The sequence below is a fragment of the Acanthochromis polyacanthus genome, chromosome 8 (genome assembly GCF_021347895.1).
Source record: "Acanthochromis polyacanthus isolate Apoly-LR-REF ecotype Palm Island chromosome 8, KAUST_Apoly_ChrSc, whole genome shotgun sequence".
NCBI lineage: Eukaryota > Metazoa > Chordata > Actinopteri > Pomacentridae > Acanthochromis > Acanthochromis polyacanthus.
Genome location: NC_067120.1, coordinates 18,580,261 through 18,595,747, shown reverse-complemented (window position 1 = coordinate 18,595,747; position 15,487 = coordinate 18,580,261). Strand labels below are relative to the sequence as shown.

The 15,487-nt window shown below is 43.2% G+C and overlaps 1 protein-coding gene across 4 annotated transcripts; it reads right to left on the bottom strand.

The window, feature by feature from the left end:
- Positions 1 to 4,251: 4,251 nt before the first annotated feature.
- On the bottom strand, positions 4,252 to 11,151 carry LOC127535029 (synapsin-1-like). 4 transcript variants are annotated; one of them, XM_051951762.1, is made up of 6 exons: positions 11,032 to 11,148; positions 10,915 to 10,953; positions 10,769 to 10,816; positions 10,244 to 10,684; positions 9,306 to 9,542; positions 4,252 to 9,228 (listed from the first exon to the last, which is right to left on the bottom strand). In XM_051951762.1, the coding sequence occupies exons 1-6, from the start codon at positions 11,039 to 11,041 to the stop codon at positions 8,990 to 8,992; spliced, it is 1,014 nt and encodes a 337-aa protein (XP_051807722.1). In that variant the 5' UTR covers positions 11,042 to 11,148; the 3' UTR covers positions 4,252 to 8,989. The 4 variants fall into 4 exon arrangements, with proteins under 4 accessions (XP_051807722.1, XP_051807721.1, XP_051807720.1 ...); XM_051951761.1 differs by having other exon boundaries at positions 11,032 to 11,131; XM_051951760.1 differs by having other exon boundaries at positions 10,915 to 11,151.
- Positions 11,152 to 15,487: the final 4,336 nt, after the last annotated feature.

The window sequence follows — 15,487 nt, the reverse complement described above, 5'->3', positions numbered from 1 at the left end:
ATCAAATTGCATTTTAAACCTGCGGCATCTCAACGCTCTCTGTGAAAAAAAAAGATGGCAATGTTGAGAGAAGATCCTCACCGTTTTGTGAGTTATTATGAAAATCAAGTAGGAGGTACTCTCCCTGGTTTCTACGGGTCACCTGTGATGTATGGGAGAGGTATAGGTTCTATATTTTCAAAACTGTTTCGTTTTGTAACCCCTCTGCTGAAGAAAGGTTTCACCATTGTTAAACCTCACCTTAAAACGGCAGCGACCAACATCGCCTCGGATGTTTTCAAACACGCGGTGGGAAAAATGACTGAGCAGAAACAGGAGGGCTCTGGGGGTCTCATGGTCTTGTCTCGTAGGCTGCGAAGACGACCTCCGGGGCAACGCCTCTCAACATCTTCTAATAAACACAGTCGTGGTAAGAAGAGGAAATCAGTTACAAGAAGCGGGCATGCGAAGAGGAAGTCTGCTCGGAACACAGATATATTTTAAACGGGTTAAAAACCACAGTTGAAAAACAAAACAAAAAAAATCATGGCTCTAATCCATCAAAAATCTCCAGAGTGCACCCTCGCAGAGCTGGATTTATTCTCAGCACCGATGACGCAGCTTTCTATCGAAGACAAAATCTACACAGAAATCTCCCCCGTCTCCGCCATCACCGATGGGGGTCCCATAGAGTTTTTTATCCCTGGAGATGGTGAAAAGTACCTGGACTTGAACGATACTTTATTACACGTTCGGGCTAAAATTACCAACGCGGACGGTACAAACCTGGCTAATGACGCCGCAGTGGGTCTCATCAATTATCCCCTCAACACAATTTTTGACCAATGCGACGTTATTCTAGGGGATAGATTGATCTCCCAGTCCAGCGCGACCCATCCATATCGCGCTATGATTGAGGCTCTACTCAACTATTCAGAGGACACCCTCAAAAGTCAGTTTTCTGCCGGACTGTTTTACAAAGACACCGCAGGTGCAGCAGACTCTGTAGTGACCGTGAATGGTCCTAATAGCGGGCTGTGTAAGAGAGCCGCTTTCACAGCCGATTCCGCCGAAGTCCACTTATTCGGACCTCTCCATGGAGACATATTTTTTTCAGAGAGACTCCTTTTAAACTCTGTTGATTTGAGAATTAAATTAACCCGCGCCAACGATGCTTTCTGTCTGATGGGGGCTGCGGATTCCACATTTCGTCTGAGAATATTAGGGGCCTCTTTGTTTGTGAAAAAAGTCTCTGTGTCCCCTGCCGTCCGCTTAGGGCATGCGGCGGCCTTAATGAAAGGAAATGCCCTGTACCCTCTGTCCCGTGTTAATGTTAAAACATTTTCTATTCCAGAAAATTCTCGTATTTGCACTCAGGAAAATCTGTTTTTGGGTACTATGCCTAAATATGTGGTTTTGGGTATGGTCCATCATGAAGCTTTCACGGGGAGAAGAAACCTGTCACCCTTCCATTTTCGCCACAATGACGTTGAATATCTAGCCCTGTGTCAGGATGGCAGACAAATTCCAGCCAAGGCCTTCCAGCCACAATTTAACAACGGGTTAACCGTGCGAGAGTTTTATAACATGTTCCTCGCCACCGGGAGACATCTCAAAGATTTACCCCTGAGTATAGACCGTGAGGAATTTAACAACGGATATTCTCTGTTTGTGTTTAATCTCAACCCCGGGGGTGATAACGATGCCCTGTCCGTGGTCTCCAGCGGCAGTTTAAGACTGGAGATGAGATTCAGAGCTCCATTACCAGCTACAACCACATTAATCGTCTATGCATGCTACGACTCTGTTCTTGAAATAAATGCTAAAAGAGAGGTCCTGGTGGATTATTACTAAACCATGGATAATCTTCAGCTGGAGAATCTTTTGCACCGTCTTTTGGGAAGTGTTTTTTGTGGGGTGTGGTCTTCTGACCAACTTTCTCTGCTGAAGCGATCATTTACACCTCCAGCCTGCTTCATAGTCAATACAGACCCCGGCCACCTGCCAGGAGAGCACTGGTTAGCTCTAACTTTGGAAAAGAAAGATGAAGCCACCTTTTTTGACTCTTTTGGATTTCCTCCTGACTTTGTTCACTACCCTGAGAGTATTTTACAGTTTTTGGATGAGCGTTCTCAAAACATTAAATATCAAACCGCTCAATTGCAACACCCCCTGTCAACCGTTTGCGGTCAACACTGCATTTTTTATCTCTGCCAGCGGGCCCGCGGATTATCTTTTGAACAAGTGTTGTCTTTGTACGACGATGATGTGATAAAAAATGACCTGAAGGTATACAACTTTGTAAAAAGATATCAACGTTGTATTAGAAATGAATCTGTTGGCTTCCCAGAACAGGGGAGTTGCTCTTTACAGCTATTTAGAGAATGCTATCGCGACTAACACTACTGACTAACAATACTATTTTTTTTGTGATTTGTTTTTATTATGGTTTCTTGTCTTAAAATGTTGTCTCATGTTTTTGCTTTTAACCACAATTTGTTCTTGTAATTTTTTTGAGAAAAAAAAACACTGTACGCTTAAAATAAGTTGAATAAACGCTTTATTGATGAAAGACAAAAAAAAAAAAAAAAAAAGTGGTGTGTTTTACAATTATTTATGATCACATGCTCATCCAGTGCGGGGACAGAATTATTGGTTTTCTGTTTCTGCGCAATCTGGTTTGTGGTCCAAAATCTCCTGAGCCCTCATCCGCTTCTTCAACCCTTCCCAGGGGCCTTGTCCGATGCCGGGACAGAGTTATTTGTCTCCCCCTTTTTTTTTTCCTGTGGCTAGCGACGGGTGTGTGTTCTTCAAAACTTTGCAAGCCGTCCTGTCTCAGGGTATGGTATTGTTCGCGTGCATGCGGATTTTTCACGGAGGATAGAGGGATATTCAGTTCTGACAGAGTATTTAAAAAATGTGACCAACCAGTTGGTGGTAGGGTTCGAGTTTTTTTGTAAGGGAGCAAGAGATGTTTGAATAAATCAATCATATGAGACCCGGTTACAACACTTCCCTGATAAAGAAATTCCCCCTTTGAATTCCAACCACCGTCGCTCTTGGACAATTTGGTTAAGATGTAGTTGGCGTTCTTGCGATCTCGTGGGGGGAGGCTTTTCAAAACATCATCAGCCGTGTCATCAAAACCGGGTCTGTCAGATATCCCAGCAGCGAGAGAAGATGTCTCGGCGTCAGTGTCACGGGGGTCTGCGTCCACCGTCTGATCCTGCAGTGTGAGAGTCAGCCGCCTCTGGTCTTTCCGGTCCTGCTTCATGAGGGTCAGATATCTTTGTAACAAAGCGCTGTACTTTTTAATTTTTTCATAAGAACTCAGCCCGGGCTCATTTAGTACAGCTCTCATTCTGTCGTCCAAATCGTCCTCCGCAGTTTCATTGATGGTTGGTGCATGTCGAGTTAAGCCGTTTAATTGATGTGGGGAGACGAGAAACATTTTCTGCGCCTTCTTCAGAGTCATTGTTTGTTCAGGAGCCCTCCTACAAGGTTTCCAATGATAGGTATGGCTGCAGAGAGCAGAGGTAAAAGAAAACCGCCGGTCTGCTTTTTTAAAACCTGGTGTTTATGCTTTAAACCAACTCTCTTATTTGCCAGCAGTCTAATAATTTTTTTCTGCCTTTTCAATTTTTTAAATTGTGTAGGAGATAGAGGGATGTTCCCCTTCAAAAGATTTAAAGCAATCTCACACAATGCCTGAATAAGGTCTGGAGAACTATGAGTGAGAATGTCTTTACGTTTCATAGGCGAAGCGTGGTACAAAGCGCGGAGTAATGGAGCGTTCCTTTTTATGCGAACCGACATGATGATTTAAGATGATGTTTTTGGAAGATAAACGGTCGGCCACTCCTGGGGAAGTACACTGGTTCTCAGCCTGAAACGTTCTGGGGTCGAAGGAGTAAGATCGACCAATAAATAACCATAAGGTTCTTTGGTGGCGTCTTCAAAGCTCTCTAAAAAGAACGCCTTCTGTGATGGGTACATTTGATGAGCTAATATCTTTATCTGTAGCTTATCCCGGGGGTTTTTAAACAAGACCAAATAATTGCTGTTCAAACTGATGGTGCGACTGTGTTTACCCTTGAGAAAGACATTTTGTGTTAAGAGAATAACGGCCATGGACTTATGGTGGCGAAGCTGTGTGAAAATTTTTACAACCTCAGGATGGTCTGAAGCTTGAAAAATGACATCGTCCAGAATGATCAAATGCGTTTTGTTAGGCGGAAACAGGTTTTCATCTTCAAAAGAATCAGGCAGTCCTTCAACAAATTTAATGTTTTTATTCATCCTTTGCAATTCATTGTACATGGGTTGAAACGAAGTATATATCCAGACAATGTTTTCAGGTACCATAGTCATCACATGTTGACAATGCTCAAGAATTTTCCGGACAAAATATGTCTTGCCACACCCGGACGGGCCAGCCAAAAGCATTGAGAAGGGAAAAATGAACCGAGGTTCAAAATCAGTTTCCTCTGTAACAGCAAGATGTGACATTTTTTAAAAAATCAAGTTTTAATAACCAAAAGGCAGAGAAGTTCCATCAGCCAGGAGGCGTCGTTTGTCATACACCACTCGAAACTTTTTCTGAAATGTCAAGTTCTTTAACACAAACCCACTTTTATTACGAACAATGTTGTGCTGTGGTGTGTTAATGACCCTCTGCTGTGAATTGTGTGTTTGGAAACCCTCCACCAGCTCTCTGACACTGTCAAAGTTCACACGCTCGCAGCATTCACGCGTCTGAGTTATACCTTTGACACGCATGACCATTTTTTTTTTATTTTTTGTTTGGTAGGCATAACTTTTGGGACCGGCAGCCACAAACTCCTGAATGCTGTCACCCTCCAACTCATCTGTTAAGTCCCCCAGATAGTTTCCCAGCTCTAGAGGGGTCTCACCCTTCTTGACCACATAAATCAGGCTGTCTGTGTCAGTGTAGAGAACCCTCTCTTGCAGCTTTTCCAGATAGCTGTACAACTTGAGTCGTGCGTGTGCTGTGGTGAATGCAGCTAGAAAGACATTACTCTGCCTACCCGGAGGTTGAATGCAGCGCTCAGTGTATTTCCACTGAAGTAAAGCTCTCTCGCTGTCAAGGACCTGAAAGTACTCTACTTTGTATTTACCCGAAAACAGGTAGTTGAAAAATTCTTCGGGTTCTGTGACGATGCAGGTCTGAAGCAGATTATGTCTCTGTGCAAATTTTCCCCAGAGGCTGTTGAGACACAGTTTAGCCACCTGCCTTTTGACAGGATTTTTCTCAATTTTGGTAGGATCTAATTGGATGTTTTGATGAACCTGATAGTCCCTGATGTATTCCTCCCTGCTGACTTCATCTGAAGCCTCTGGAGGATAACCCGAAGCTTCCTGCTTTCCTTTCAGAAATGTGTGTATGTAGTCCACAAACACCCTGTCACTACTGTCTGGAAAGTGCCAAACCTCTGTTATTTTACCGACTCTGTAACCCATCTCCAAAGCCTTGTGAAACTCCACACTCACCCACACCCCTGTCAATGCTCTGGCCTCATCGTCGTGATGACAGGGGCCCTCTTGATGGTTATTTTCTGCACAGGTTCTGCAAAGTGTGAAGATGAGTTTACCCTGTGAGGTTTTGTAAGGTAAAACAGGGAAAAATAGCCCACGCGGCGGGTAGACGGTGGCACGAATGAACCCATAGTAGTCTCTAGGATCCCCAAAATCTTTGTAGATGATGGTTGGGTGACCTAGCGGATAAGAACAGGTGCTGTTAACAAATGGATAAAGAGACGTAAAGTCCACATAGTGAATCTGTTCTTCAGGTTCAGCCGTGTGTCTCAATTTTAGGGCACACGTTCTGCCCCCGTAAAGGGCTTTGCGTGGGGAGAGAGGTTCAGGGGGGTCAAAAACACTGAGAAACTCTTTCACCTCTGCACAGGATTTTTTCATCTCATTCCACACATGTTCTCTCATGACAACAACTCGGATGCCATGTTGAGATTCCAACCTGCGCACTCTGTCCTCACCAGCCACATGCAGTTCCCCAAAGGAAACGCCTCTCAAGGTGCAGGTCTCTGTAGGAGAGAAACAACTAGGACACCCGTGGTAAAAGCAACCGTGAAACTCCCAAACACATTTTACACCATCAATCTCTGCGTAACCGTCCACAAAAAAAGAACCAATCTGTTTTTCCCCCAAGTTCAGAGCGTGCTGGATAAAGATTTTCTGTTTGTGCATGACCCACTCTAACCACTGAATGGAGGGCTCCGAGAATCTTTTACACTGACCTCTGTACTCGTACGGGCATGGTATAGCGAGAGTATTGGGCTGTAGAAATTTGGTAAGAAACACCCTCATGCAAGCAGAGGCAATAGTGATCGAACCAAACGGATCCACCCCCGTTTCGCTGAGAAACTGTTCTCTGAATCGAACACAGGCCTTGGACAGAATGTCAACATCATTTTTACAGTAACGCACGGCCTCCTTCCTGAAATCGAAGGTGCCGCGACTGACTTGACCGTACCACTCATAAAACTCTTTCTGCTCGGTCAGTGTCATGCGTTCTGTGCCATATTCGGCTGGCAAAGGATAGACTCCCACATACCCAAGACGCCCCGCTGAGCTGAAATGGTGTGGAAAGTACCCCTTGATCTGGTCGGTGAAGCCCAGAGCCTTTGGCATAGCACTGAGCCTCATGGCTAGAAAAGAAAGAGAGTCAATGAATTTTAGTTGATAGTGGGGTTCCTCAAAACTGAGAAGTTTACTTCCAGTCATGAGAATCTGCTGCGGTACTACACCTTCTTTCAGCATGCCCCTCAAAATCAGGTAGCCGTCAAATCCTCTAGCATTATGTGCAATAAAAACATTTCTTCGGTAGCGGTTGCTTCTGAAATGCAGAAGAAAATGTTTAACACACTGCAGACCATAAAACACCTTCTCCGTACCTTTCAATGTTTTTGCACAGACTAGAAAGGGGATGTGCTCGCCTTTCTCGTTCACAAATGTTTCAAAATCATAAAAAACCAAATCAGGATGATCATTTATTTGTGAGAGCGGTTGAATGTAGCATTGGTGATTACCGAGGATTACATCAGACCCGGCCGGTAATTTTTCTCCACAAATTTTGCATTTGGTGCTGCAGCTATGCGTCGCCTTGCCTGTGTGCATGTTAACGTAGTAGCATAGTTTGCACCGCGTACATTTTTTTACCCTGTCACAGAGAGCAGAGGGTTGTCTGTTCAAATGACTCGGTTTAGTCTCTTTGTGTCTAGCAAAACAGGAGATCGAGCGACAGATCCTGTTACAGTCTGAGCAGTGCAAAGGCTGGAGGTCTTCTGTAGGACAGATAGGGTCATTACAAACCTGACAGTAACCTCGGCAACTGTGCACATAGGAGCAGTCAAAACCCTTGTAGCAATGATGGCAGACAAATTTTGCACCTATAAAAGCTTTGAGATTCTTTATACCGTAGTAATGGTTTTGCAGTAAAAACAAAAACAACGGTCTGGAGCGATCTGGGTAGTCTGTCTCAAAATGTGAGAGGGGTTGACTGTGAGATGTCGGATAAAAAATCACAATTTTACGTTTGACAATTTCTTCAAACCTGCTCACATCACCAAAAGTGACGGGGGTCTGCTCATCCAGACCGGCTTGACGCTGCAACTCACGGGCCAGTTCTACACACTGGTTAACTGTGTGATCTGGATGCATCACGTGAGCTAGACTGATGGCAAAGCAGAGCTGATCTTTGCGATTCAGCACAATGTACAAGCAGCGTTTTTTTTTGGTGACAATTTCACAATCTAGAGTTCGTGCAAGCTTACGTTTTGCACCACCCCTGGGATTACGTACAACCTGAACAACAAATTCCACATTCTCATCTGCGACAATGCTGTTGTTAGACTGCACTAACCGGTCAAGCAAACCTTCAAAAGCAGGAAGAACATTTCCACCTTGATCATCAACAACAACAGAGACGTGGTCTCGCACATTTTCACCTACCACCTCCAGCTGAATGATGTCATTTCGTCTAGCATGTAATTCGGCCTCCAGAGATAACCCATGAATTATCCCCATCACATCAGAATAAAACTGAGCAAGATTCGGTTCGGCAGCGGGTTCGGGCACTGTGAAAGCGCGCCGCATGACCACTGTGTTAAAGCGGTCGTGTGAAGTTGATCTGGTCTCATCATCCCCTACACCGTGACCTCGCTGATGAGCCGGAGGTCTTTGTGACTCTTCTGAAGAAGAGGTTGGTAGTGAAAAAATCTCAATCAAATCCTGATGAGAATCTGGTGAGAGTGGAGAATGAGGCTCTGTCTGGTCGTTTAAATGCTGAAGCGCCATTTCAATCGGTCTCAGAGGGTCATTAGAGTAACTGTTTGATGGCTGTGTGTCTGGAGAGGCTGGGGGAGAAAGAATTTCGACCAAATTCTGATGAGAATCTGGTGAGAGTGGAGAATGAGGCTCTGTCTGGTCGTTTAAATGCTGAAGCGCCATTTCAATCGGTCTCAGAGGGTCATTAGAGTAACTGTTTTGTGGCTGTGTGTCTGGAGAGGCTGGGGGAGAAAGAATTTCGACCAAATTCTGATGAGAATCTGGTGAGAGTGGAGAATGAGGCTCTGTCTGGTCGTTTAAATGCTGAAGCGCCATTTCAATCGGTCTCAGAGGGTCATTAGAGTAACTGTTTTGTGGCTGTGTGTCTGGAGAGGCTGGGGGAGAAAGAATTTCGACCAAATTCTGATGAGAATCTGGTGAGAGTGGAGAATGAGGCTCTGTCTGGTCGTTTAAATGCTGAAGCGCCATTTCAATCGGTCTCAGAGGGTCATTAGAGTAACTGTTTTGTGATTCTGATTTTGTGAATGCAAAAGAGGAATCATCTAGATTATGTCTAACATCTATGTGAGAGGAGACAGGGGTAGGATTTAATTGACCTAAAGCTATCGCTATTTCATCAAGATCAGGATCTACTTCTTTATCCATGTTTAAGGGGGAAATGTCACACCTTGCAGTTTTTTTAAATTTACATTTTCTCACACAAGGTTAAAACAGAGGACATGAAAGTTTGTACTACTTGACACAGTAGCTGAAGAGTGACGTGGGGTGGTTTCAACCGTTTCGGCCCGCTCTGACTTTCAGGTGGCAGGTTTGTCTCCTCACTTATATGCAGTTGTTGTTCTGGCCCCCTCTGACTTTCTGGTAGCGGGTTTGTCTCCTCACTCCTATGCAGTGGTGCTGGGGTTGCTGCGTTTTGATGGACCTCTGTAAAGAAAAAAATGTTAGAAATCTAGAATCTAGAAATGGAAAATTGTAAAAAAAAAACAAACAACAAAACGTACCATTAAACAACCGCTTGGCAGTTGTGTTCTTCGCCGTCACTTTTCGAGCACGGCGTTGTACAGGCTTCTGCGGTGCCCAGAGTACGTTGGTTGCAGCATGGCTGTAGGATGTAGATGGCTGTGGATCTGCAGCCAGCAGAACTGGCACAGAAGGAGGTTGCTGTTCTGTTGGTGAGGTTGGAGGTGTGTCTGGAATGATGATTGAGTCCGCTGGATCTGATACTGCAGGTTGTGGATCTGTTGCATATGATAAAATAATGTGTGACAAATGTTAGAAGATCATAGTACAGAATATATGGGTATATATTATGTAGTTATAATATACATATATATACATATATACATATATATATATACCAGTATGTGTATGTATAGTTATAATTATATAGTCATAATACATAGTATATAGTAAAACACACCATGGGTTATGTAGATAGTACACCGTGCTATGTAAATGCAAAATGTAATCTACACTTCTAAGATCCAAGCTTTGGTTTGGTTTGCATTTGAGTTTTTTTCTACTTAGAAGGGATAAGGAGTAACCAATAAATATAAAAACTGGATAATATCTGATTATTATGTTTATTACATTTACATTATATAAATTTTTTTTACTAGATTTACATTGTACCGGTAAATATTATTATTATTATTTGTAGTAATATTAGCATTAGTATTAACAATATCCCCTTTTGGGAGAAAATATTTAAAAAAAACCAAAAATATATGGATGGCAGATCTTCATAGGTTAGCACACACACACAGGGTTGACATGCAGCTACACGCAGACGCACAGGAACTACGTCATAGAGATGCGACATCAAGGCTGACGTAATTTTCATTTGAACAATAACCGCGCTCGGGGTAAGAGCTCCTCAAACTTTTTAAAAACTTTCCAGCATCATTTAAATTGGAAAAAGTAATAAATTAAGACTCACCCGAGTCTGTCCTCAGTGTAGTCGGGTTTTCACGCCGTGGTGGAGCTCCGGCTGAGCTCTGACGTTCGGGAACCGCCAGAGGCTGAACACCGGTGCTGCCGGGCGGTCTGACCGGCTGAGGTGCTCTGTTTCTGGGGTTTTGAGCTGGTCGAGTGCCCGTGGCTCTCGGAGGCTTCGCCCCGGACTTGGACTTCTTTTTCTGCGGGGGTTGTGTCTCTGAATTGCCGGCACGTTTCACGCTAGGCCCGGGTCGGGAAGTCTCCGGCGGAGATGAAGCTGCAGGATGCTGCGGACCTCCGACCGACCTCTGACCGGCTCGAGAAGGTTCACTGGCCGGCTGAAGATTCACGGTGGGACCCGCTGTTTCACCCAACCATTCATCCTCAAAAAAGGACTGCAAATCACCCGGATCCGGTAGGCACCTTATAGCCGCTTCATAATCTGTAAACAGTTGTTTTTTTCCTGTTATTATTGTTTTTGTAGATATGCAGATCTTTTTTTTTTTTTTTTTTTTTTTAAACCTACCGAAATCTGATTGCGGATAGACAGATCCGTTGTCGCCCACTGGGATCACTTTAATGAGACAGGCAAAAAACAAAAAAAACAAACCATTAAACTTTTTAACAAAAAATAAACATAGGCTTATACAATACAGAAAAAATAATACTCACCAGAACGTCTTGGTGCTGAATGGATCTCGGCTCTAACTTCTAAAATACACAGAGGATAACAGTCATGTGGATATCAAGATAGTTTGAAGAAATTGTGCCAAAATGAGTTTTGTTTACCGTGAGTCATGTCTGGACGTGTCTCTTGGCGTGTGCGTGTCCTCCGATGGTACTTGTGTGTCGGAGAACGTGATTTTTATACCCAGTTTTCGCGGTCTTTTCCTCGTATTCCCACACATATTAATAACAAAACACTTTACTTGTGAAATGAAACATGGAAAAACACCTTTTCAACCCTTAGAAAAGCATTTTCTATGCCTTTTCAAACTTTAGCAAACTTTAGAAAAGCATTCACTATGCTTTTTCCCTTTTCAAAAACCTTAGAAGGCATTTTTCTACGCCCTGCATGTCACTGACAGCATGTCTGTGTGTGTGTGTGTGTGTGTGTGTGTGTGTGTGTGTGTGTGTGTGTGTGTGTGTGTGTGTGTGTGTGTGCGTGTGTGTGTGTGTGTGTGTGCATGTATGTGTCATGTATGAGAGAGTAGTTGGAGAAAGAGGAGGTGTGTGTGTGTGTGTGTGTGTGTTGCATAGAGTCAGAAAAACATATCATTCTGGTTTGTTGTTCTCACGCTCTCTCTCAATGTGGGGTGTTTTTCTCACCTCCGTCTCATTGTCATGCAAAAGTGGCTGCATTGCTGTGAAAAATGGTGAACCTCATCTCACATGCACAAACTTTTTGCACTCAGTTAATGTGAGTTGTGTATTCCTTGTTGCTGGCTTTGTAGAAGTTTCTCCCTGTCTCAGCTGGGTACCAGTCTGAGTTTTGTGTGTGTGTGTGTGTGTGTGTGTGTGTGTGTGTGTGTGTGTGTGTGTGTGTGTGTGTGTGTGTGTGTGTGTGTGTGTGTGTGTGTGTGTGTGTGTGTGTGTGTGTGTGTGTGAAAGAAATGCATGTCCAAAATACTACTATGTAACACAACACAGGTGCAGTTAGAACAACTCCATCAGACATAGTATTAGTAGCACAATAGTAGTAGGTGTAGGAGTAGTACCAGAAGTTTCTCCTGAGAGAGAGGAGAAGGCGAAGGAGGAGGAGAAGGTGGAGGACCATGGGAACGAGGGTGATGTCCTCCCTCCCCGGAGGACGAGGAGGTGAAGGAGGAGGTGGAGGGTGATGTCCTCCCTCCCCGGAGGACGAGGAGGTGGACCGTGGGAACGAGGGTGATGTCATTGCTTAATTTATGCTAATTTATGCTAATTTATGCTGACCTCATGTTTCCTTTTGTTCGCCCAGTGAACAAAAGATCCATCAAATTTTGACACATTGTGGTTAGATCCTCTCTCTCATACCTACAGGCACAGAAACAGAAAAAATAATCAATGGACATTGACAGTGATCAATAAAATCCCTTATGTTAAGTCTTAACACATATGCAGGTACACTGTCGTGTACCTGCATATGTTTGACTAATATCCACTATGACTAATATCCAATAAAATCTTCCTACAGCAGATTAGTGATTACACAAAATTTGTGTGTGAATAGAATTTGAAAAGAATTTGAGATAAATCAAATATGTGCATAGATCAAATGTGATGACAGCAGCTCACTTGCGTGTCATTATGATCCTGAACTCTGACCGATGAGGAAGGTCCAGCTGATCCAGTACAGCACTGGTAGATGACAGGTAGGATGCCTTGCATCCAGCATTACTACACCTGAATGTCTCTGTGATCATTATGTAGTTCCTGTCAATGTCCAACACCTGACGTGCTCTTTTGTGAACACCCCCTCCTGTGAGGTGCCCACTGCATCTGGGGCAGAACACTCTAACCCTCCAGAGGTGGTATGGCCTCCACAAAAGAAGCTGGTGGCAGAAAAAGGGCTCTGGAGTGGGGATCTGGTGGTAGATTAAAGATGGATTTGGTGGTTCATACCACAATTTGAGGTCGTCACGAAGGCGCTGGTTCCTCCATAATGCAGCAGCAATCCACTGCTGATCTTTGACAGGAAGAGTTTTTTGAAAGTTTTTCCGGCAACCAGTGTTGACTGGTTGTAGGTGGATTACTGAATGGAGGCAAAGGTACTGCTGGAACAGGTGAGGCAATTTCATCCTAATTCAACGTGGAACAGACAAACACAAAAAGAGAAAGAGGGAGAGCAAGAAAGTACAAATCAGTTTCAGTACTTTAGAAAGTGAATTATTGTTCATGTAAAGGGCTGAAGGGGAGGAAGTGATGTGAAAGAGGTGGCATGAGTGAACAAAGTGTGATGTACATGCACAATACAGTATTACATAAAAGAGAAACAGAAGTATGATCAAACAAATGTGTTTCACAAAGAAACACATTTGGTTTCTCAACATTGTTTTTTATCATATCTATCACCATTTATGTCACTGGAGAGATGGAATTGCGATGATCAAGTGAAGGGAAACCACTATGAGATTCATAGAAATTGGAACAAACAAACAATAGCAGAAAATGATTATATTTGGAATTATACCTGAGTGGGTTTTCAGGCAACACTGAGGTTTGGCTTCACTGCTGAGCTCAGTGAGCCACCAAATTTGGCAAACTAGATCAAGATAAAATGTCAGAAATTAAACGAAGGTCAAAGCAGTATACATGAACATAAAACGTAGTGTGGGACATTATGTATAGGGGTCGCAGATTGTGGGTTTTGGTTTGATCTTTCATTACACATAATGCTTCATACCATTTCAAGGCTGAGTTTTGGCTTCACAACCTGACCAACAGAGTCGGCAGCACCACTGGCAGGAAATGCTGCAGCTGAGGACACTGATGAACCAGATGTGGGTGGTGTCGTCTGATAAAACAACAACAACAACAAAACCCGTTCTCATGAATATAAGTTAAACTTCACAGTGTATATTAACATCTTTGTTTAGCTTAATCATTAAAGTTTCCCAATTTAGTTTACCTTCCTGATGTGAAATCCACATGAGCAAACCTGTGGTCCACCAAACAGAGACATCTGCCCTCCATGCTGCAGTGGACACTTTTCTATCTGTAACAAATCAATATAAAAATTAAAAACTAGAACACATGACATTAATTGATGATACTGTCACAAAGCTATACCTTATGATACAGGTCATGCCACTTTTTTTGTTTGGGAGATGGCCTATTCCCAGCATCAGTAGGCCAAATCCCTGTGGAGGTGAACCTCCTCAGCCGGGACAGTCACTCCTCGTCCCCCATAGCACGGTGCCGCTTTGGTTTTGACATCTGAGGTTTAGAATTTAAATGTAAATTTAAAATTTAGGGAATATGTCATATGTTGAATGGGTTATCTGTATCATTATTATTACATATCATAAAATGGCTACCGACTGTACAGTTTCTAAGCTAATGTGTTTTTTTTTTCTTTTTTTTTTTTACTATTTCTTAGCTAATGTTTACAGTACATCCTTATAATTTAAGATTGCAAAGTGGTCAACACTGTAAGGCCACAGGGAAATTAACATTTGGCAATTTGATACCCGACATTTGCTAATAATAAATGAGTCAGAAAACGTCTGCGATAAATTACAATAATGTTACGCTACGTTTAAGTTGTAAAGTCGCCCTCTGGTTCTTAGCCAACTGTAGGGAAGCACCGGCAAACACTTGAAATCAATTACATTACAATTTGACGAGTTTAATATCGGTGATTTGCGTAAAGAAACTACAAATAAACAAAATGACTTTTGATTTACTCACCGTGAAGATGGACAAGGTACGTTTTATCCGTTTGATTCCTGGCTGTAAAAGACACAAGCAGAAACAAAAAAATCAAGCCGTTTTTTCGTTTTTTCATTTTGAGCAAAAAACAAAAAAAACAGAAAACGGTTCGTTTTTTCGTTTATTCGTTTTGAACAAAAAACAATAAAAGAGGAAACGGTTGGTTTTTTCGTTTTTTCGTTTTCACCCCCAAAATGAAAATACGACTCCATATTTCGTTTCATTGGTGGGCGGGGTTTCAGAGCCCACCGGTGCACAATAAAGCTCCTGCCCATCACAATAAAGCTCCTGCGCTGGCAGGCATAGACAGACTGACTTTCATTGTATTGCCTGCCCCCACTGCACTTCCCCTAACTCTAAATCAAAGCAAGTCGTGTACACAGTAATGACAGTCATAACCAGTGGTGTAGTCTAGTTTTTTTCTACTGGGTATACTCCAACCTCATAAACCAAAGCCAGGTCAGGTTCTCATATGTGCGCGTGCACTCACACGTCCACGCGTACACACACACACAGCAGCTCCTTTATTTCAAACTACCAATCAGATACTTATAGACATTATAGCGTCAGCAGCTCCTCCTCCTGCCATCAGGTAGAGCTGATGTTTCCTCTTCATCAGGCTCCCTTTCCTGAACGTTAACCTTAGCTCCAGCTGTAGTGTTCCCTAAAGCGGCAGTATTCACAGGACAAGCAACAGGCTTATTAAAACACTGAAATAGTTTCATTTAGCTTTGCTTTCTTTTTCTCCACTGACTGATGTTGGGTCATTAAAAGATGTTGTCACGTGTTAGCTAGGCAGACCCGAGCCGAGAGCCACTATACCAGAACCGGA